The sequence below is a fragment of the Amblyomma mixtum genome, chromosome 1 (genome assembly GCF_055824585.1).
Source record: "Amblyomma mixtum isolate Tamu chromosome 1, ASM5582458v1, whole genome shotgun sequence".
NCBI lineage: Eukaryota > Metazoa > Arthropoda > Arachnida > Ixodida > Ixodidae > Amblyomma > Amblyomma mixtum.
In genome coordinates, this window is record NC_143012.1 from 37,230,480 (window position 1) to 37,252,074 (window position 21,595).

General features: G+C 48.9%; 2 protein-coding genes across 3 annotated transcripts in view; one reads left to right on the forward strand and one right to left on the reverse strand.

The window, feature by feature from the left end:
• The window catches only part of LOC149366037 (1-phosphatidylinositol 4,5-bisphosphate phosphodiesterase delta-1-like), a 106,077-nt gene that overhangs the window by 75,156 nt on the left and 9,326 nt on the right, over nucleotides 1–21,595 (reverse strand). The window lies entirely within an intron of this gene.
• On the forward strand, nucleotides 6,812–21,450 carry LOC149366039 (sodium-dependent glucose transporter 1A-like). Its single transcript, XM_089547824.1, has 6 exons — nucleotides 6,812–6,956; nucleotides 7,744–8,089; nucleotides 10,308–10,588; nucleotides 12,324–12,450; nucleotides 19,554–19,712; nucleotides 20,214–21,450. Exons 1-6 carry the CDS (start codon nucleotides 6,846–6,848, stop codon nucleotides 21,176–21,178), a joined length of 1,989 nt encoding a protein of 662 aa, XP_089403950.1. The 5' UTR covers nucleotides 6,812–6,845; the 3' UTR covers nucleotides 21,179–21,450.

The following is a 21,595-nucleotide window of genomic DNA, read 5'->3' on the forward strand; positions in this document are numbered from 1 at the left end:
TATAGCGAAGCGTTTACGGTGTGCCTAAAGATGAAAAGGTTGTTGAGGATTTGCGGGGTCGCAGCGGAGCGCCAGAGCAATACGACCAGCTTGGCAGGCTTCTAGTTCCGAACTGCCCGTGCCGGGCCTGCACTCCGAGCACGCGCTCTCGTTCTTTATTTTTTTCTATCGCGGGAACGCCGACCTCAGCGCCTGCGCTTTATAGCGTCGCCGGGCGCTACAGGGCCCCCCGCCTAGACGGAACGTCGACATGTACGCGCCGACGGGGCAGAGATGGAGTAGCCACGGCAGGCAAGCAGGCAGCTAGAGTAACAGTGTCCCCACGGGGTCGCTACAAGGTCCGGTAAGTTCAGGTCAGGGGCCGGGAAGAGCAGTCGGGTGGAGTGCTCGGGATCGACAGTCCGGAGCGGTTGGCCAGGGATGATGCGCGTGTGAGCATGGTCGGCTGTAAGTGGCTTGCAAAAAAGTTGTTGCAATGACAGGCCGTGCAGCTGAGACTGCTACATCAGATGGCTGGCTGGCAGCAAAAGACACAGCTTTTGGATGGACAACTGCCGCACTACTCGGTGTGGGTAGCTCGACCATTCGTTGCCGAAGGTGGCTGAAGTCAGGCACCAAAACAGACGCTTGCTGCGGCAGTGTCGAGCTGCCAGGGTCAGAATCCGAGAAGCGGTTGACCGTACTGAGGGCTTGGGGTGGGGCCTCTTGGGCAGGCGGTGTGGCCGCCGGGGTAGTGGGGCTGGTATGTGGCATATGCGTCGGTGGCGGCTTCAACCTCACAGCAGAGGCCTGCAGAGTTGTTGGCGGTAGTGACGAGGTAGATGGAGATGCCGGAAGCCTCGGCACGGCTGCTGCCGCAGAGTCGTCCTTGGCTGCAGGAGGCTCTGGCGACAGCGCCACTGAAGCGCAAGGAGGCAGAGCCAGAGACGCGGGTCGGATAGTAGTGGGAGCAGGACGCGAGGCGGAGCTCGTGCGGATCCCACCTGGTGTGGCGTCGAGAGAGACAGCCGGGCTGGAGACGCTGGACGGGAGTGGCGGCGATGCGGCGAGGGGCTGCTGAGGCGGGCCGGGTTCTGATGAAGGCTGCGTGGGCGCGAGCGAGGCCGGTGCAGGGCTAGAGGCTGGCGGCGGCGAAAACGGGTCCGCTGCGTCGTAGAGCGGCGGCGGAACGTAGTAGGCGCTGAAGACCGCCAAGACGGCCGCACGCAGCTCATCGTATGGCCGGCAGCCGAAGGCAGAGTAGGTGAGCCGACGCACGAGGTCGGGCGGGAGGATGTCGCAAAGGACTGCGTGTTTAAACGGCTGGATGGTGATGCCGTTCAGGTACATCGCAGCCTCCAGTTGGGCGAACCACCCGCCGACGCCTGCAGGCCGGAACGCCGGGAGCGGCGGGTCGAAACTTGGGCGCTGCCAGTACGCCATGCTAGGACGCGAAGGCACGGTTCGCCAGGTCACCACTGTTGAGGATTTGCGGGGTCGCAGCGGAGCGCCAGAGCAAGACGACCAGCGTGGCAGGCTTCTAGTTCCGAACTGTTGTTGTTGTTGTTGTTGTCCTCTAGATAATGGCGCGTACCCACTGCGGGGGATTGGCCAAGACACAGGCGGCAACTGATAGGTGCACAAAATGTTAAACAAGAAAATAATGGTTATGAAAAATAAAATAATTATGATAATAATAGCAATTAGGAAATAAATGAAAGGATCTCAGATGTGTTATTGAAATAGGCTAAACAAATGCTGTGAGATCGGTGACTGAAATAGAGAACGGGGCTAAATACTCCACGTTTCAGAAAGCTTTCGTTCCAGAGGAATATTAATCATGAGAAAGAGCAGAGTTTAAGACGGCAGCCGTTTAGTGTCTGTAAGGAAGTTTTGCATGGCGGAGAGCACATTCCAGTTGCTGTGCCCAAGGGAGGAAGCCCCAAGAGACAGAGCAACCCCGGCAGACAGACTTAGACCAAGCTGTCGTAACGGAAGCTCCAGCAGGCGGCTCCGTAAAGAGGAGAAACGGCGGCAGGTCAACAAGAAATGATCTATCGTTTCGGGTTCTCCGCAGAATGGGCACAATGGGGAGACCGCCAGACCAGATCTATAAAGGTAGAAGTATAAGTGAGGCACATGACAACGTAGACGCGTGAAGGAAACCTCAAGCTTGCGTGATCGCCATCCTTTACTGCACCACGGGTAAAGGAGATGCCGGAATTCGGGAGAGGAGGTCAGAGCTGATGCTGCGAATTCTTAGATACCTGCGAAACCTGGCCGCCGTAATATATGCGCTGGATGGAAGCACAGATACGACTGGGCCTTGAAGAGATGCCTTCGCCAGGGTATCGGCAACCTCATTCAAATGGATTCCTCTGTGCCCAGGCACCCAGACCAACCGTAATGAACACACGTGGGGTGGAACCAAGCATTTGAGTAACTGAAGAGCCTGAGATGTTGTAGACGCGGTGAGAGAGGAACACAACGATAATGAATCTGTCATAATTATGACAGATGACAAGGAGCTGTTTAATTTGCGCAACGCTAAGACCACTGCTAGAAATTCGGCCAAATAAATAGGGGTGTAATCGGGAAGGCGGAGTGAGAATGACCAGTCAAGGGAGATGGAGAAAATGCCAACACCGGCCTTTTCTTCACACTGTGAGGCGTCTGTCGCTATGAGTACATGAGATTTAAAGCACAGCAGGTAATCCTGCAATAAACCGCTGAGCAAATGGAAAGGCATTAACTTTGCATGTTTTGGAAAGATGTCATCGAAGACAATCTGAATAGATGAAGAACTGGCGCATACCGGACGGATGTCCGAAATGCGGACGTTTAAGGGGACAAGGAGGGACTGCACAAAACATATCTGAGGGGTACGGAAACGAGACCAGGATTCGTTGAAAAATGGCCGAGGCTGACGAAGGAAGATCAAATTGGAGGCATGAAGCGAAGAATCGCACATTCTTACGAACGTTTTCATCGTTAAGAGCCGAAATCTAGAAGTCAATGATGGAATACGCGCTTCCAGGTACAAAACGGAATTCGCCACAGATTTTGGAAGGCCCAAACAAAGGCGCAACGCCTCCCGCTCCAAGAGAATCAAGGGGCGAAGTTTATACGCTGGCGCACCAGAGAATAAAACGCAGCCGAACTCTAAGACTGGACGGACGTACATTCTATAAATCATAAGAAGTGAGTGTCTTCTCATGCCAGAACGAATACTGCTCAGCCTACTCAGCATACCGACTGCTCGGACTCCTTTCGCAGTGATCTGCTCGATATGGGCCCCCCAGGAAAGAGAAGGATCATAAGTTACTCCGAGGTATTTGACACTTTGCACTTGAGGAATTACATGGTTCCGGTAAACAATAGAGATATTAAATGGACGAGAGAGCGAAAAAAACAATAAAGCACATTTATTGACATTAAGGGACAGATTAATGTCTTCTAACCATTGGTCTAGGACATTCAGGTAGGACTGTAAGGACTGGTACAAAGAGGAAATGTCGTTCTCTGAAGCAAAAAAGGCGATGTCATCAGCATACACATAGGTGGACACCTGAGGACTGCAGGGAATACTGCTGAGTAAGATGTTGAAAAGTACAGGGGAGAGGACCGCCCCTTGGGGCACACCTCTCGCTTGTCGAAATTTGCTTGATGAAACACCGTTCTGGAAGCAGTAAAATTCCCTGTCAGCAAGGAATTTAGCAACCCAAGCCACAAAGTATCTCGGAAGTCCTACTGCCTGTAGTCTTTGCAAGAGCGTCCTGTGTTCAACGCTGTCATAAGCTTTAGATACATCTAAAGTTACAAGAGCTGCGTATTGGTTTCGGCGACGAGCTAACAGTATGCGGCTCTCCAGATCGGTATGGGCACACCATATAGAGCATCCTGGTCTGAAACCAATCTGGCAAGGGTTCAACAACCCAGTCTCTGAAATAACAGACATTATTCTACCATGCAACACCCTCTCAATTAACTTAACGAGATTCGAAGTTAAAGAAATTGGCCTTATATTGTCTAACACATAACCATCTCCCTGCTTTTTAAGCACCGGGATAATCTTTGCTAGACGCCACTCATTTGGAATCCATGACCCCTTGAGAGAGTAATTTATAAGTGCCAGTAAGTCGGTGGGAGATTCCTCGAACAAAATTTTAATCATAGAAGAAGTCACACCAAAAGGGCCAGGGGCCGCGGGTGGAAGGCGGGATACAGTGTTCGAGAGCTCAGTGAGGGTGACCTCCTCGAAATCGTCCAAAGTGGCAAGAAATCTCTGAGGAGAAGGAAGAAGAGCCGTAAACCGGCGCTCAAGGCGTCTGCCTATCTCTTCCAGGGACTGTGCAAGTTCAGTCGGTGACTGAACTAGGGAGACAGCGTTCATGGTGGACGAGATTAGTTTCCTGGATTTTAGGTAATTGAATAAAGCGCGCCTATTACCAGATTTTGAAAGGAATTCGTAGCGTTCAGTATCGTGCAACTCCTTTGCACGAGATACGGTGCGCTTAAACGTAGCTGCAACGAACTTATAATCGATCCAGTTTTTGGGACACTGATTGTCGAGAAGTTTCTTCCAAGCAGCCTTTCGGCGCCTCCGTGCCGGGCCTGCGCTCCGAGCACGCGCTGTCGTTCTTTTTTTTTTTCTATCGCGGGAACGCCGATCTCAGCGCCTGCGCTTTATAGCGTCGCCGGGCGCTACAAGGTCTAAGATGGTGAGGGCAAGGGTTCTAACCTTACACGGACTTAAAGCCTGAGGGGTGCTTTAAATGCTCTACTCATGGCTATACGAAACAAACCTCGTTGCCTGGTTACCTTTCGCAAAGAGGCACATTTCCCGCTGTGTCAAGTATCCCCCCCCCCCGTCCCCTCGTGAAAGGGTTTCGCATGGTGCAGTGACCTTTTCTTCACCAGCGTAGTAGTCTTCATGATTTGACTTTTACGACGAGCGGCGAGTGCAAACTCAAGACTGAGCTAGAAAGGGAAGACCACCACGGGGACTACTCTGTGCATTATCTTGTGCTTGCGCTCACCTTGCTCGGTAGAAGTCACGTACCGTCTACCCCAGCCCGGTATATTATACCCCTGTCAAGCCGGCAAGTTAAGCGCACTTACGGAGAGTGTCACTCGCTCTAAGTTTACTTTGTCACATCTAAACGACGCAAGTGGAGTGCCGCTCGCGGAAGAGTGCACTCCGCGAGGAGTGCGTTCACAGACCACACTTTGAGGTCTGAGTGCGTACCCTCGCCGGCAGCGACATTAAAGGCAAAATATGCATAGTGCATAAAAAGTACTTACAACTTTATTTTACGTGCTACAACACTGTTTGCAGTAAAAAATTCGTTCGATATAGCTACAAGCGAAGCAACAAAACAAGGAAATGTGATCAGATGCAACAACGCGGTCATCTTGTCTGTTGCCGCAAATCTATATAGTCCTGGCTGGTCTTGGCTTTTCTTCTGTTCCTTTTTTTTTTCATAGTTAAAAACTATTGAAACCTCGTTTTTTTTTTTTGCGCTACCACGTTAAGCGATCAATTATTATGAGTCCTTTTTCTTTTCTATCGACCTCTTCAGAAATTCCGCTCATTTTCTGACACCATTTTTTTACTGCAGGTGCACTTTGCTTTCCCGTTTAGCACTGCGTAGCCCAAAGTGTCACTCGGGATGCCGAAGCGCACTCCCCGTAAGTGCACTTAACTTGTGCGCTCGACAAGGGTATTATTCATGATATGACTTTGTACTAACTACCACAAACCGAAATTCTATTCATGGTCCGACTCTTACGGAAAGCAGTGAGCGCAGACAGAAATTTAAAGAGAAGGGTACGACCACGACGGGTAGGACTGAATTTTCGTGTTGTTGCGCTCATCGCTCTCCGTAAAAGTCGTGTACTGACTACCATAACCCCGTATGTTGTTCACGATCTGACTTTCTATTTCCTACCCCAAACCGAAATTCTATTCCTTTTTTTTTTACTTCAACGGAAAGCAGTGAGCGCAAACACCAGACAGTTCGCAGAGAAGGGGACGACCACGACGGGTATGACCATGAATTGTCTTGTTCTTCCGCTCACCGCTTTCCCAAATTCATGTGCTCGTTAAGGAACCCCAGTTGGTCGAAATTTCCGGAGCCCTTCACTACGGCGTCCCTCATAGCCTGAGTTGCTTTGGGACGTGAAACCCTCATAAAAACCAAAACCAAACCATGTACCTGGTTTGGTTTATTGGGGTTTAACGTCCCAAAGCGACTCAGGCTATGAGGGACGCCGTAGTGAAGGGCTGCGGAAATTTCGACCACCTGGGGTTCTTTAACGTGCACTGACATCGCGCAGTACACGGGCATCTAGAATTTCGCCTCCATCGAAATTCAGCCGCCGCGGCTGGGATCGAACCCGCGTCTTTCGGGCCAGCAGCCGAGCGCCGTAACCACTGAGCCACCGCAGCCTAAACCATGTACCAAATAGCCCAATCCGAAGTTTTATCCATGATCTCACTTCTCCATACTCATAGAATGCGTTGAAGACGAAGAAAAAGAAGGGGTGAGAGTGCAGTGGCCGTTCTCAAACGCTTCGCTAACCTTTACCCAACGTTACTGGCAGTCGCCAAACCACCGGCCCGCGCCGTAGCACCGGGCAAAGGCGCGTAAACCGCGTTTTGAAGTGTCCTCCCCGAGGAACCATTCCACACTGTGCAGTGCTCCCACAAGCCCCAGCGTCGTCGTCTTCGCCGCTGGCCACGGGGCGGGGCGGCCATCGGCACAGCTGCCGCGGGGGGGCAAGTCGGCCGAGCCGTATCTGGAAGGGGCCTCTGTGAGGTCCACCCACCTTTACCTGCTAGGCCAGCCCTGACAAGCGACGTCATGGCCGACAAGCAGCCGCCGCAGCGGAAGGGCTCCCAAGAGGAGGAGCGACCCATGATCACCTACGAGCCGGACCCTTCAGCTCCCAAGGACCAGCAGGCTTTGCCACAGGTGAACGCCATGGTTCCTTGGAGATATCTCACTTTCACTTTGATGTGGAATGTACACTGTTGAGTTATGCTTGAATACAGTCAAAGTTAATTTTAGCTACCCGAGGTTCTTTATCGTATACAATGAACGTCGGACAGCACACACATTTCCGGAGCCCTTCACTATGGCGTCTCTCATAGCCTGAGTCACTTTGGGACGTTAAACCCTTAAAAAAACCAAACCATTTCGCCTCAATCGAACTGTGGCCTGCCTGGCAAGGATTCGACCACTATATCTTTCGCTCAGCATCCGAACGGTTTGGTTTGGTTTATTGTAGTTTAACGTCCCAAAGTTTTGCCTCCACCGAGATTCTATTGCTTCGGCCAGGAACCAACCCGCGTCTTTCGGATCAGCAGCCGAGCGCCATAACCACTGAGCCACCGCGGCGGGGCTCAGCATCCGAACGGTCGTAGCCACTGGTCCGCCGTGGTGGGTGACGAGGCTTTGGCTCTCAAGCTGGTGGCGAAAGAGACTATACACCCGGGGCTATGTAGTATATTGTCCTTCCCGGAACAACTACACACCTGCCCTCGCAGCCACGGCAAGACACACCGATGTGGTACGGCGTGCGATAGTTTAGTGCCATAAAAGTTTGTTTTGGGCTCGCTGGTCATATACATAGCCCATTGAGACCCTAGCGCGAACTAGACTGGAACAAATAGACGAACACCGTCCTATTGGTACTGTTCAAGCGGTCTTGTTCCTTTGTCCGGCGTAGCTCCTCATGTGCAATGGCGGATGTTTCCAGGTGCTGCGTAGCGCCATGCTCACATCGGAACCAGCGGCACCGGGGCAGGCTAAGACGGAGGAGTCCCCGTTGCAGATAGGCGGGGCGTCGGTGCGCAAGCCGATCGTCCAGCCGCCGCATGAACAGAAGAAGGAGCCGGCCACTCCGCCGCACACCAATTTGTCGCCGGTCACTGAGTTCGAGTGGGGTTCTCCCGGGACAGCCAAGGCGCACCTCAAGCCGTCAACGGGCTCCGCGGGGCGGAGCTGGTTGTCACACCTGTCGTCGCCGTACGTCGCGACGCCGCCACTGGCCATCGTGACACCACCGAGGTCCGGTGCGACGCCACCCCGTAATGAGATGAAAGGTACGGTTCGTCTTGCCGGAAAAAAAAAAAAAAATTCAGGGGGCCACTTTGTTGACATAAGGTGCGGTGAGGCGAAAACCTTAAGCGCGGTGTTGCTGCTTGTCACTGATGTGTGGCTAAGATGTTAAGCTTCGCCTTTAAGAGTGGAACAAGACAGCGTCGTGCAACGCTGCCAGGTAGTCCACATATCGCCATCGCCAGTTCGGCTCTGCGCCTTGGTCGTGGGTAAATTGGTTTTTGAGGAAAGGAAATGTATCTGTCTCGCATATCTCGGTGAACATCTGAACCTCGCCGTAAGGGAAGGGAGGAAGATGGGAGTGAACGAAGACACCGTATTCGCTAGACGCGCCTTAATTTGTTCCAAACCATCGAGCTGGCATGGCGGAGTTAGCGTGCTCATCTCGCACTCCGGAGACCCTGGTTCGGTTCCCCGCCTCGACCAATTTCCTACTCGGTTTTATTCATTTATTTATTTAACTATACGATCCCTTTAAATGGTTGCATGGTTACTACCCAAAGTACAATTGGCCCCGTTTGAAGTTCGCGCGCTGTGACGTCACGACCATTTCGGCCAATTGAAAAGCGCGACATTTCTGTCGACAACTCCTGCTTACAACGATGAGGCATTAAAGGCTTCCGCCTTAAAAAACTTTGAGATCACTGCGGCGACCCGCATAGCGACCCGCATTGGAGCAATGCGATAGCAAAACGTCCACATACTCTATCAACGTCCTTGGTTTGTATGACGTCCATGTACTATGTCGACGTCCATCGCTATTTTCACGTCTAGGTCTATTTCACTTTTTTCGCGTTTAATTAACTACCTAATTACACCTTAGCAACCCAATTTTCTCGCGGCAACATTTTATCGCACAATATCTGTCGCATTCACACTTTCACGCATTTATCTTCAGAGAACGACGTAATCGTGCGGACAAATTTGCGGATACTTTTTGCTGACGCGACAGATCTATATAATGCTATCAATCACATTAATAATTCGCTGACTCGACGCACAGAGCCACAATAAAAGAGCGTGACATCCAGAAGGTCTATAGTTCCGAAAAAAAAAGAACAAAACCAGAAATACTTATCTGGTATCTTCAAGCTTTCAGTAAAGTCACGATTATTACAAAATCTGACATGAAAGGAACGGGGACGCGGACAACATGCGCCATCGCCACGATGGACTGATAGCGCCCAAATATATAAATAGTTTAGGCAGTAGCTGCGCAGTTGGCTTTCCTTCTTCGAAGTAAATGGTACCGCAATTGTCACAGTTCGCTGTAAGCGAAGATTCCTGGGTTGGTGGATTGACGTGTCGGCCGATGTAGATGCCATCTAGCCGGAGCTGCGCCAAGAAGGCTATCTAGGCCGGTCGCGACCTTGGAAACATTTCTTTAGAGGGATCTTAGATTGTCCATAGAGACTCTATAGGCAGTTTACGAAAATTTTTGTAAGGCCGACAGGTACTCCACAGAAGGTGTCGTCTATGGTCACGCGATCCAGGTGGGCTCGGAATTGGCCGGTCTACTGTTGGGAGCAATGCACTATTTCCTGTTGCTTCTGTGATCCGCGGTAAGGCATTGACAAGTGTGCGACTTTGTCACTGCAACTGCACGTGCACAATATCTGTCGTGCTCCACAGAACAACTGTGACTGGTGAGGGTCAAGGCTGCACCAGAATGAGAGAGTTTCTTTGGACCGGCCTTGTCACGTCAGGATCCCCTATAATAATGCCTAATTGTTTTGGTGCGCTAGGACTGAAACCACCTTTCTCGGATTTCGCCGACGTTTGTTTGCCCGAAGCCTCTCTCCGTGACCTTCAGGTGCTCGGGAAGAGCAATTTGGGTCTCACAAGCTCCGCCGGTGGCAGGACCTGCCACCTTCCGCGGCAGTGACGTATTGCGTAACCGCTGCACCACTGCACTAGGAGTGGTATAAGCACTTCCAGCAATCTGTGAATGCTAAGTTTCGCATGACCAATTCCACATATATGGGCGTTAACCTATTAGCGCTATCGCGTCATAATCTTATGGCGAAGTCTAAGTGTCCGTCCAGGGAAACCGAAACACCGAAACTGAAGTGAAAACAGAAATCCTAGCGCACCTATTTCACATTTGGCCTAACTCCGCTAAACCATCCCTCATTTTTTTCTTTTAGAATTTTTTTTCACTTTATTAACTGAGCGTAAAATCTGGCTCTCCTCCCCACTCAGCGGGTCCCGAACCTGCAAGCGGGAGGGCGCCTAAATCGGACTCGTTGCCGACCGGGATGCCCTCCGGTGCTCCTGTGTCGGCGCAACAGACGGCCCGGAAGTCTGCGACGGTGGGTGACGTCACGGCTGGGGCGGAAAAGCAAGCGCTGGAACAGAAGTGGGGACGTGATCGATTCCTCGAGCATGCACCAGCCAGGAAGCCCGACCTGGAGGCCGGCCGCAGAGGGAGACTCGTCAAGTCCGCGCAGACGTTCAGCATCCACCTCACCTTCTTCGGAATGGTGAGCCACCTGTGAGCGTTAAACGTTCCACCCAGGCGGAAAGATGGCGCCACCGTGTATGCGAGTTTCTAAAAGAGCACATCGTCCACCGCGGGAGTGACGGGAAGACGAGGTTTCTTATTTGGCCTGGCTATAGTGCTGAGCCAACAACGCGAAATCTGTTTCTGAATTGTCATCTGTGCCCGCGAAGCATACCTCTGCACGTAGTTGATGGTTTATGGGGTTTTAACGTCCCAAAGCGACTCAGGCTATGAGAGACGCCGTAGTGAAGGGCTCCGGAAATGTCGAACACCTGGGGTTCTTTAACGTGCACTGACATCGCATAGTACACGGACCTCTAGAATTTCGCCTCCATCGAAATTGGACCACCGCGGCTGGGATCGAACCCGCACCTTTCGGGACAGCAGCTGAGTGCCATAACCACTGAGCCACAGCGGTGAGTCAAGCACATGGCTGAAGTTGAAATTTCTTAAGTAGTCTTAAATAAATTTAACAGAAATTTGTTAGGCTGGTATAGAAACTTTCACAGCATTTCTTGGAGTTTTTGCAGTGAGAAGAGGCATCTTGTTAAGGCTTAATCCATGTTTCATGCCCAACAATAGCCAAGCCAAATACGAAACCTCATTGTGGGTGAAGTGCAGTGCGGCGTGCTTTACGTCTAGGTGATTTTTGAGAAACTCTGTGCTTTAACGCCAAGGGCCGTCGTACAAAGTGACTTGGATATTACAACAAAAGTCAACATCACCTGCATTAGCGCAACAATATATTGCCGCCTGCTCATGAGAGAGAGCGCAGACGATGGGCGCAAAGCGGGCCTGTGGATGAATCAGCCATCTTGGGCATTCTTTTTTGCTGTGCCACTGCGGCTGTGGCAAGTCTTTACTACAATATAGTATATATTTTTTACTGCGATAGTTAATAGAAGAGAGAGACTTAACGATATAACAACATCAACTTCATCAAGCAAATAAGTGTGTGGAGAAGTGCGCTGGGATTACTCATCCGAAATTTGTACAGTGCAGGTGTTTAATGATGTCCCTTAAAAAAAAAAAGTCAGTGCTCACCAATGTGGCCACTACATGGAGGCTATAACAACCCAGCTTTTAGAAAGCTGGCCAACGAAAGCGCAGCGAGCGATGGAAAGGGAAATGATTGGAGTGATATTCGGAGAGCGAAATAAAGCAGCGTGGGGTAATTAACAAATGCAATGTCGTTGACATATTAGCTGAAATTAAGAAGATGAAACTGACCTGTGATGAACCGTACTGAAAACCGGCTGTCTATGAGAGTCATAGGATGGATATCAAGAAATGCAACAACAAATCCGGGGTGGTCCGGAGTGGGACAGAGCGGTGAGCTCGTGAAATCCGCTAAATACTTGACGGGGTCAAGGTTTGCACGAAAGAGGAAAAAACTGGAAAGTTTACCCAAATCAGGTCATTACGTTGAAGGCGTGAGCTGTGAAACCTGTTTTTCATGTGTTCCGTCATCGATAACGTCCGTGCCCTGTGCTCTTTGGCCTGTCCCTTCTTGAAGTTCGCATTTTACCTTCCACCGCTCCCCATGAATCTTTCGCGTTTATTTCGCCTAAAAGCTTCAGCCAGTTTCTTGGCAACCACCCCAGCATAATGCTGCGAGTTGTTGGACATACAAACTCAATCTCTGACATGCTCTAGAAAGTAAAACAAAGTGGTGCATTCATGCTTCCGCGAACTCCTATCTTTCCACCCAACAGGGCATGTACTACGCGATGTTCGGCCCAACTCTGCAAGACCTGGCGGTGACACTAGACACCGACCTATACCACGGGCTGTTCCTACTAGCCGCCAGGGGAATCGGCTACTTTTTTGGAGCCGTAGCCGGTGAGGGTTTTTCTGGTCCCGATGGACCTTTCGCATGCTCACATGTGACGCATGGTGTCACGTGAGCAACCATTACGAGAAGTAGTACTCTACGTCACCGAACCAGCCCTTTTATGGTGCTAGCTAGCAGTTCTGTGGGTTAAGCCCACATGCAAGAGGTCACCAAGCTAGGCATGGTTGCCGCGGTAAGAGCATCACGTCTAGCCGTGATGGTTCTGCACTGCCGAACAGGCTGATGTTTGAGCACCGCATGCGCTGTAATAGTTTGTAACAGCCACTCTCAGATACAAGTACAAAATAATAAAAGAGCTGAACCTATCCAAGATCCCCCTAAGTGGCCTTAAATAGGGCGCATGAACAATATAGCCCTCGGGTAACTGCTGTGGCAACGGCGACAGCCGTGCTGCCCTCTGTAACCTCAATATGGCACTCAAGCTTTGCTAGTGACGTAACGAGAAAATCCTGAGAACGGACTGTATTGGACACTTATTGAAGGGTAAATGCCGTCAGCCTGTTATGTCATAACCAAAGAATACCGCGTTCTGTCATTGGCCAGTGGCAATGCTGTACGATTCCGCCTACAAGATGTTGTACGAGGGGGTACCCAAAAGAAACCGGACTAAATTTTTTGGTCGGCAAAGCTTCTGTGGTACCGCGTTTTGCCACTAGGAGCGCATAGAACGAACATTCCAGAGTCAGTAAGCCGAGTGCCGTCGTTGAAGGAGGTCAGACTAGTTTAGGCAGAGGTTTAGAGTGACGACTGTTTTGTGTGAATGTCGTTTTTGCAATGGCTGATTTTCGTGAACAGCGTGCGCCGGTGAAATTCTGATCTTTGCTCGGAAAAAGTTGAATGCAAACTCTTGAAATATTAAGAAAGACGTACAACGACAATGCTATGGGGACAACTCAAGTGTTCCTGAATCGAATCCTGAATGAAAGCAACAATCATGCCAATGGAAAACTTCAAATTCACCTTGCCTCAAGAAAGCCCGTCAGGTGAAACCAAACCTCAAAACAATGCTGATTTGTTTTTTCGGCGTGGGAGGAGTCGTCCATTGAGAATTTGTTCCGCAGGGTCAGACAGTTAGCCAGGCTTTCTACTTGGATGTTTTGAAAAGATTGGGCAACAGTGTGCGGTGGAAGCGGCCAGATTTGTGGCGGTCGGGTGACTGGTTTTTCCATCATGGCAATGCCCCTGCTCACACAGCCCTGTCTCTACGACAATTTTGACCAAAAATGGCATGACCCCTATTCCTCAACCCTCATACTCTCCCGACCTTGCCCCGTGCTACTTTCTTTGTTTCATGTAATGAAAAAATAGGTGAATGGAAAGCGTTTTGCTGATGTTGCTGAGGTGAAGAAACAAACGACGGAGGCACTGTCAAGCATCACAACAGATGAATTTAAACAATGTTTTGAAAAATGGAATGAAAGATTCGACAAGCGTATCATTGCAAGTGGGGAATACTTTGAAGGAGATTTAAGGTCAGTGCTTAAAATGTGAACAAATAAGTTCAAACAAAAATAAGTCCGGTTTCTTTTGGGTACCCCCTCGTATACTGCGGGCATCCCTTACCAACGAGCCCAATATTTCTCTTCTACAAACTAAAGTTCCTTCGATCACACTTCCAAGCCCGTGTCAAGCTTCGATTACCCAGCCCCCAGTTCGTACGCCACGCCATAACCTTGTGCTACACATCGACTACTACGCATAATAGTGGAAGATTAGTTTCGGTTAGCTTTTACTCCGAAAGGACGGTCATAAATAATACGTCCTTAAGCGACGCAATGAAGTTGACAGTAAAGGTCAGTTGAGAGCCCGTTTTGTTTGTAAAGTGTTTTCGTAATCTTTCACGCCACTGTTCGCTTGAGGAAGTTACACGCGCAAAGCAAGACGGCTTAGCAAGTGAAAGGTCTGCACGACCTCCGCCGCATAAGCAGGGCGATAAGCACTGTCGGGTCGATAAGGTGAACGTTTCTGTACCTATACCTTCCAAATAGACCTTCCTGTCTGTATAAGTGTGTACGAGAGCCCGTACACTTTTCCCCCTAATAAACGAACAACAGGAAAAGAAGCTATAGCACTTCTTCGTCCATGTGCATTTTAGATTTGACGGTGCGTGATCTTAGGACACAGCAAGAACAAATATCCCAAAGCAGCACAGATAATCGGCCCAATATTGGAAATAGATGGTATCACATTGGTCTTTTGCAGGACCAGCATTTGCCAATACATTTCCATTATTGCGCCGATTCGCTGTGCCGCTGAGGATGATATTCTAGCTAAAGCCAGGGAATTTCATTTCATTATTCTTATTCTTACCGTGACGATGACGTCTGTCTTTTAGCGGTGTCGTGGCCACCTCATGTTTTGAAAAGTTTCCGCGCTGGTGTATCCTATTTATGGTGTCTGCTAGTTTTGGGAGGCGATGTCGAGCTAAACCCGGGACCCATGACTAAGGCTCAAGAGGAAAAGCTGGACCTTGTGGCTGGTTCCATCTTACGCCTTGAAGCTAGCAATGCAGTCCTTCAAGACTCTGTCAACAAAGTGCTTCAGATTCACGCAGACTTAAAAATTGACTTTGAAAAACTAACAAAGCGAGTTCACGATCTAGAGCAGAAATTATCAACCGCACCATCTGCTGAGTTCGTGGTGAACAGTGACAAGGGTCTCGCAATTGTACAGGAAAAAATTGACGACCTTGAAAGTCGCTCTAGGCGATCCAATGTTCTATTTTACGGTATAGATGATCCAGAGAAGTCAGAAACTTGGGAGGAGTCTGAACGTCTCGTAAATGACTTTTGTAAAGAAAAACTTGGGCTTACTGTTGAATCTGTTTCCAGAGCACATCGCGTGGGCCGCTTTTCTTCCGAGAAAAAGCGGGCTATCATAGCCAAATTTTTTAATGAAAGGGAAGTTGACACTGTCATGAGCCGCGGCTATAAGTTAAAAAACACGAATTTAAGCATCTCGCGCGATTACTCCGAAGCCGTTCGCGAAAGGCGACGGAAGCTTCTCCAGTTTTCAAAATCTATTAAGAAAGATGGGGATAAAGTGCGACTCGTTTTCAACAAGCTCTTCGTTAACGATGATCTTTACATGTGGAACACCAACGAAAGTCGAGCCATTCTTGTATCAGGGCGCGAGGATGGCGAATGACGTCCTCCCTCCGTTTCCGTTAACCTGAGTTCATCGACCACCTCACCTGCCAAATTACATTGTGGTAACGATAACGAGTGGCTGTTTTTGTACACCAACATTGGAAGTGTTCTAGCTAACGGTATTGCACTATCATCTTTCATCGATTCATGTCAAGCTTCTTTAGTGGTACTAACTGAGACGTGGCTGAACGACACTATTCATTATGTCAACATCTTTACCAGTGCATACAATTTCAAATTTTTTCGCTGCGATAGACAATTGCGAAGGGGGGGCGGTGTTCTCATCGCGGTAAAGGAAGAATTCATTGCCACACCTATCGTTCTCGATTCTTTCCTTGAATGTGTTTGGGTTTCTTTGAATGATGGTGCATTTCGTGTCATCATCGGCGTTTTCTACCGTCCTCCCGACATGTCTGGTGCGTTTTCAGATGAATATCATCGGGTGCTCAGTGAAATGTATGCGCGTTTTCCCAGTTCCGCTGTTATTATATTTGGAGATTTTAATTTTCCAAGAATTAATTGGTCAACACTTTCCGTAGTGGACACAGATGCAGAAGCACATTCTTTTCTCAGCACTTGCCTTGATTTTTCATTAACACAACTCATTAACCAACCAACACGATCAACTAAAGCCTCTTTCAGTGTACTTGATTTAGTTCTCACAAACAAACCTGATATATTTTCAGGCATAACTCATGAGGAACGCATCTCTGACCACGATGTTATCACTGGGTACATTAAATTTCGCGCTAGTAAAAAGATAACTACTAAAAAGAAAATAAGATGTTACGGCAAAGCAAATTTTGATGCAATTAATGCAGAATTATTAATGTTTTCTGATAAATTTTTGCATGATTTCTGCTCTCGCTCTATAGAGCAGAACTGGATCCTTTTTAAAACTGCCCCCAATGATCTCATCGACCAGTTCATTCCCATGTTAACCATTACCTGTGATAGCAGTTCTTGGTTTACCAACCGTCTTCGGCGGCTGAACAACAAAAAGAAAAAACTATACAGACAGGCAAAACTGAATGGTCTGGTGAGTTCACATGACAAATACAGAGCATGTGAAAGGGATTATAAGGCACTATTAAAATCTACTTGGCGCAACTTTTTTTCGCATGACTTGTCTTCCATGCTGAAAAATAATATTCGCCGTTTTTGGCGTGTGGTAAACCCAGTAATTCGACCTGACATCACTCTTACAGATTCTGTTGGTGTTCCCATCCCTGATTCAGAGTGCGCTCAACTTCTTAACGATGCGTTTGTAACTGTGTTCACAGATGAAGACATTACTTCCTTGCCTACATTAAGCGCACTAGTGGGACTAACTATGGACGAGATAGTCATCAATGAGCCTGGTGTTTTATCTCTACTAAACAATCTCAAAACATCTTCTAGCGCTGATCATGTGGGCTTCAATAATAAAATTTTAAGGAATACATCACATAGCATTTGTTCCATGTTAACCGCATTATTTTCCCAATCGCTATCAACTGGCACCATTCCTAACGACTGGCGCATAGCTAAGATAATACCCATTTTCAAATCAGGTGATCGTGCTTCTCCGCTTAACTATCGTCCCATCTCCTTAACAAGTACAGTTTGTAAATTACTCGAACATATTATACATACTCAGGTCATCAACTACCTTGAAGATCATAACATTATCTTCGATCATCAGCACGGTTTTCGCAAGGGCTACTCATGCGACACCCAACTTGCCGGTTTTATTAACGATATTCATGCACTGATTGACGCTGGTTTTCAAGTTGACGCAATATTTTTAGATTTTTCTAAAGCATTTGATCGCGTTCCACACCAAAGGTCGTTGCTTAAACTTTCCCAACTGAACATTCACCCTAATATTATTGCATGGATAGCAGATTTTCTCTCATCTAGAATCCAGTTCACATCAGTTAACAACTCTAACTCATGTTACGCTAATGTTACGTCTGGAGTTCCACAAGGCAGTGTACTGGGACCTTTACTTTTCCTCATCTATATTAACGACTTACCCAATTGCGTGACGTCCAGAATCAGATTATTTGCTGACGATTGTGTGCTTTATCGATGTATAACCTGTAACACTGACAGCCAGCCACTACAGTCTGATCTTGAAGCGATAAGCGCATGGTGTTCTAATTGGTTAATGCCTTTAAATCTTTCCAAAACTAAGCTCATGTCTTTCACCAACAAGCCACGTATTTCTACCGCCTACTTTCTTGATAACAATAGTGTAGAATTCACCACAAGTTACAAGTATCTTGGCATTAACCTTCAATCCGACTTATCATGGAATCATCATATTAATCTCACTCTTGCCTCCGCTAACCGTACTTTCGGACTTCTCAAACATAATTTAAAAGAGGCCGCGACACATGTAAAAAAACTAGCGTACACCACATTAATCCATCCGAAACTCTAATACGCGTCTGCCATTTGGGATCATCATCAGAATTATATCATCACTAACATCGAAGCCCTGCAAAACCGTGCTGCGCGATTCATCTTTTCTGATTATTCATGTTACACCAGCGTCACCTCATTGAAGACTAAAGCCGAGTTAGATAACTAAGCACTGCGCCGAAAAATTTCCCGTCTATCACTCTTCCACAAGCTTTATCACCATCCTTCCCTTCATGATGAATTCTTTCAGCCACCGCCAGTTATCTTTCCACGTCGCGATCATCCTTACAAAGTTCAACGCATTAACTGCCAGTCATTCCATTATGCCTATTCTTTTTTACCACGTACAATAACCGAATGGAACGCTTTGCCATCAGAAATTGCCACAGAATCTGATCTAAATAAATTTCAACATCTTATGCACTCATGTTTCAACAACTAAAAAGGTATTTTTTTCAGCGTTCTTTCTTCCGCCTTGTCTTCTTTTTATTTTATATTTTTTGTTTTGTACTTCAGCGTACTTTTTCCAGTGTCGTCTTTTTCTTTTTCTAGCGGTGCTGTTATTTTTTTCTCAAATTTTGCTGTTATGTGCATTGTTGCGAACCTTTCTGTGAATGCGTATTTATGGTTAATATTTTGTGATTTCTATTTTATTTTAGTGCAATATTTTTAACCTTATAACAATGCTTTGTACTTACTCCCCCCCCCCATGTAATACCCTCAAATGAGGGCCTTTGGGGGTATTTTGAATAAATAAATAAATAAATTTCATTTCATTTTAATACCTTAAAGACCCACTGGGGATATTACATAAGGGGTGGGTACAAAACAGTCAATTGAACGCGTGTTATGTTGAAAAAACATTGGTAACAAATGGATATAGACAGACATTGATGAGAACGGAAGATAGCCCATGGTCTCTTAGGGCAACGCGGTGCATTCCAAGAGTGGCAAACGTGGCATAGTGGTCCACCCGATTCTGACAGAGAATCGGTTGGACGGACGACATTAAGAAGCTCGTGGGGATAACGTGGTCGCAGCTGGCGTTTTATGTTTTATTGCGAAAGCAATACTACTTGCACTTTCCAGGGTGACCACCATCGTGCCGCGGCTGTGACCACCATTGACCTTCATTTGACCTTGATTGCATTAGTTGGATTAGATTGGATTACATTGGATTGGACTGGACTGGATTGGATTGGATTAGATTACATTACATTAGATTAGAGTAGATTACATTGGATTGGATTAGATTGCATTGGACTGGATTGGAGTGGATTGGATTGGACTGCCTTGGATGGGATTGGATTGGTTTGGATTGGATTGTATAACCGATGCATCACCACAAGTGTAACCACAAGCACCACCACCAGCTACACTACCAGCTGTACCATGGCGTAGGTACGGATATTGCTTTCGCAATTACCGGGCTTAACCAAGCTAAGCCACAACGAATTTTATCTCGCAGTGACCGTAGTTAACGGAATGAAGATGATGGTGCACGATGATGTGCTGTTCTGCTGTGTGTCCAGGTGGCGTGCTCCTGAGGCCCGTGAACCCGCAGGTGCTGCTCATTGTGCTCGACTTCTTCCTCGCCATGGCCTGCCTCGGCGTGTCCTACTTCGACACGCTCTTCCAGGGCCTGCTGGTCTTCGGGCTCGGAGGCTTCGCTCTGGGAGCCATCAACATCGGTCAGTGCCCACACACTGGCCATTAGTGGTAATAGTGTCAGTATAGTGGCAAAAGTGTCACCGCCACCATCCTCCCACGGTGCAGCTGCACTCCCCTTTCAGCGCCGCACCCGTTGCGGTCCGCACCCACCGCTGCCCAGTAATGCCTCTTCCACCTCTGCCTAAATATGTTTGCAACGCCTAACCTTCATACTCGAAGGAGGTTTATTCAAAGGTTTCTTCGCAGAAAGTCGAAGAGCTAATGGAAGATGCCACTCGATAGATTCTACTAGTGTCCTCACGAACCCACATGCCAACCGCGCATTAACGGAAGGTGTTCTCTGATGTTTGCAGCTTTATATAGTCACTGGGAATAGTGACTCTAGCAGTTTAAACTTCAAATTCAACAGGTTGTGAGGTGGAGCGCCACCGTCGTGAATCGCAGACACGTGTTTCAAAACCCAACGTCTTTACAGTCGTCCGCTTTGACAACAGAGCACGTTTCTTGTCTTGTGTACGCAGTGGGCGTACTCTGGGTATCGGCGATGCACAGGGACGCGAGTGGCTTCCTCCTGCAGACGCTCAGCTTCATGCATTGCATAGGCTGTACCCTGGCGCCCATCCTGGGCGAGCCGTTCGTGACTCACCGGAGCCTCCTGCAGCCGCCATCCGACCTGCCACCTGCCGTCGAGCGGGAGCTGGCCTACCTGACGAGTCTCGAAGACAAAGACTTCATTTACGTCGCCTATGCCTACTGGGCCGTGGGAATCTACGTCTTTGTCATCGTCTTCCTGGCTCTGGTCGCCTTCTTCGTCGACCCTCGCCACCAGGACCTGAGGCCCATGGAAACACAGTGCCCCACCGTACCCTACAGTGGTCTTGTAGTCGTGCTGTTCTTCTACCTATTCGTAGCAGTCGCCATGGAGATCATCTACAGCCAGCTCATCGCAGCGTTTGCCCTTCTACTGGGACATAACAAGACCGTGGCCGCCTACGTGACGTCGCTCTTCTGGGCCGCGTACAGCGCGGTTCGGGGTGTGTCCATTACGTGGCTCAAGCAGCACGGTTCCTTCAACGTCCTCCTGTGCTGCAACGTCTTCCTCGTGGCAGTGACCGGCTTCGGCTCCGCCTTCGGCTACCAGACGAGGGTGATGTGGATCGGCACGGCCTTAGCAGCTGCTTGCATGGCCCCCGTTATGCCGTCGACGCTACTGCTCTTGCACGACCATTCGGGCGTCTCTGTAGGCAGGTTCGCCCTAGCGGTGTTCATCGTAGGAGTCAGTTCGGCGTTCGCGCCTCTTTGCCTCGGAGCAAAGCTAGAGCGCGAGCCGATGCTCTTCCACTACACTCTGGCAGCGCTCGCCGTTCTCTCCCTTATACTCGTATTCATAGGAAGGACGCTGGCACGACGCACGCCCATCCAAGACGGCTACGCCCTGCTGTCTGCCGACCGGCGGCCGTCGAACCGATCTTCGAAGTTGCACTGACGCCGCATCCCCAATGCTCGGTATAGTGCCCTCCCCGCGGTTGATTTAAAACCCAGGCTGGGTGATTCGCTGACTGAGCCCAAATTCCTTGATGGGCCCGTGGCAATATCGCTGCCGGGTCGCTCGCGTGTCACCTGGACTACCTCGCAAGCGGCAGTGGGGCTAACGCGCCAAATTTGTGCCTGAGCATTAACTGGGCCACTCGCATTTTTCATTTACGTTCTTTAGACGTAGCCGCCTGATAATAAATCAGCACAGAATGTGCCCACTCAGTAATGCACTATTTGTCCCCACGGCCGCCATTAAAAAATGACGACTCTGCTCTCGACCTGAGGCTGTGGCTTCTCTTTTACAGCAAGAGCTGTTACTGCTACGTCCGAAGCAACAGCTGTTACCACGAAGGTGGAAGCTGGGGGA

What these genes read in the sequence shown, in the direction of transcription:
- LOC149366039 (XM_089547824.1), top strand. Translation starts at nt 6,846, where the DNA reads ATGGCCGACAAGCAGCCGCCGCAGCGGAAGGGCTCCCAAGAGGAGGAG. An exon ending in ACCAGCAGGCTTTGCCACAG is followed by an intron (nt 6,957 to 7,743) that starts GTGAACGCCATG and finishes GGATGTTTCCAG; the next exon opens with GTGCTGCGTAGCGCCATGCT. An exon ending in ACCTCACCTTCTTCGGAATG is followed by an intron (nt 10,589 to 12,323) that starts GTGAGCCACCTG and finishes TCCACCCAACAG; the next exon opens with GGCATGTACTACGCGATGTT.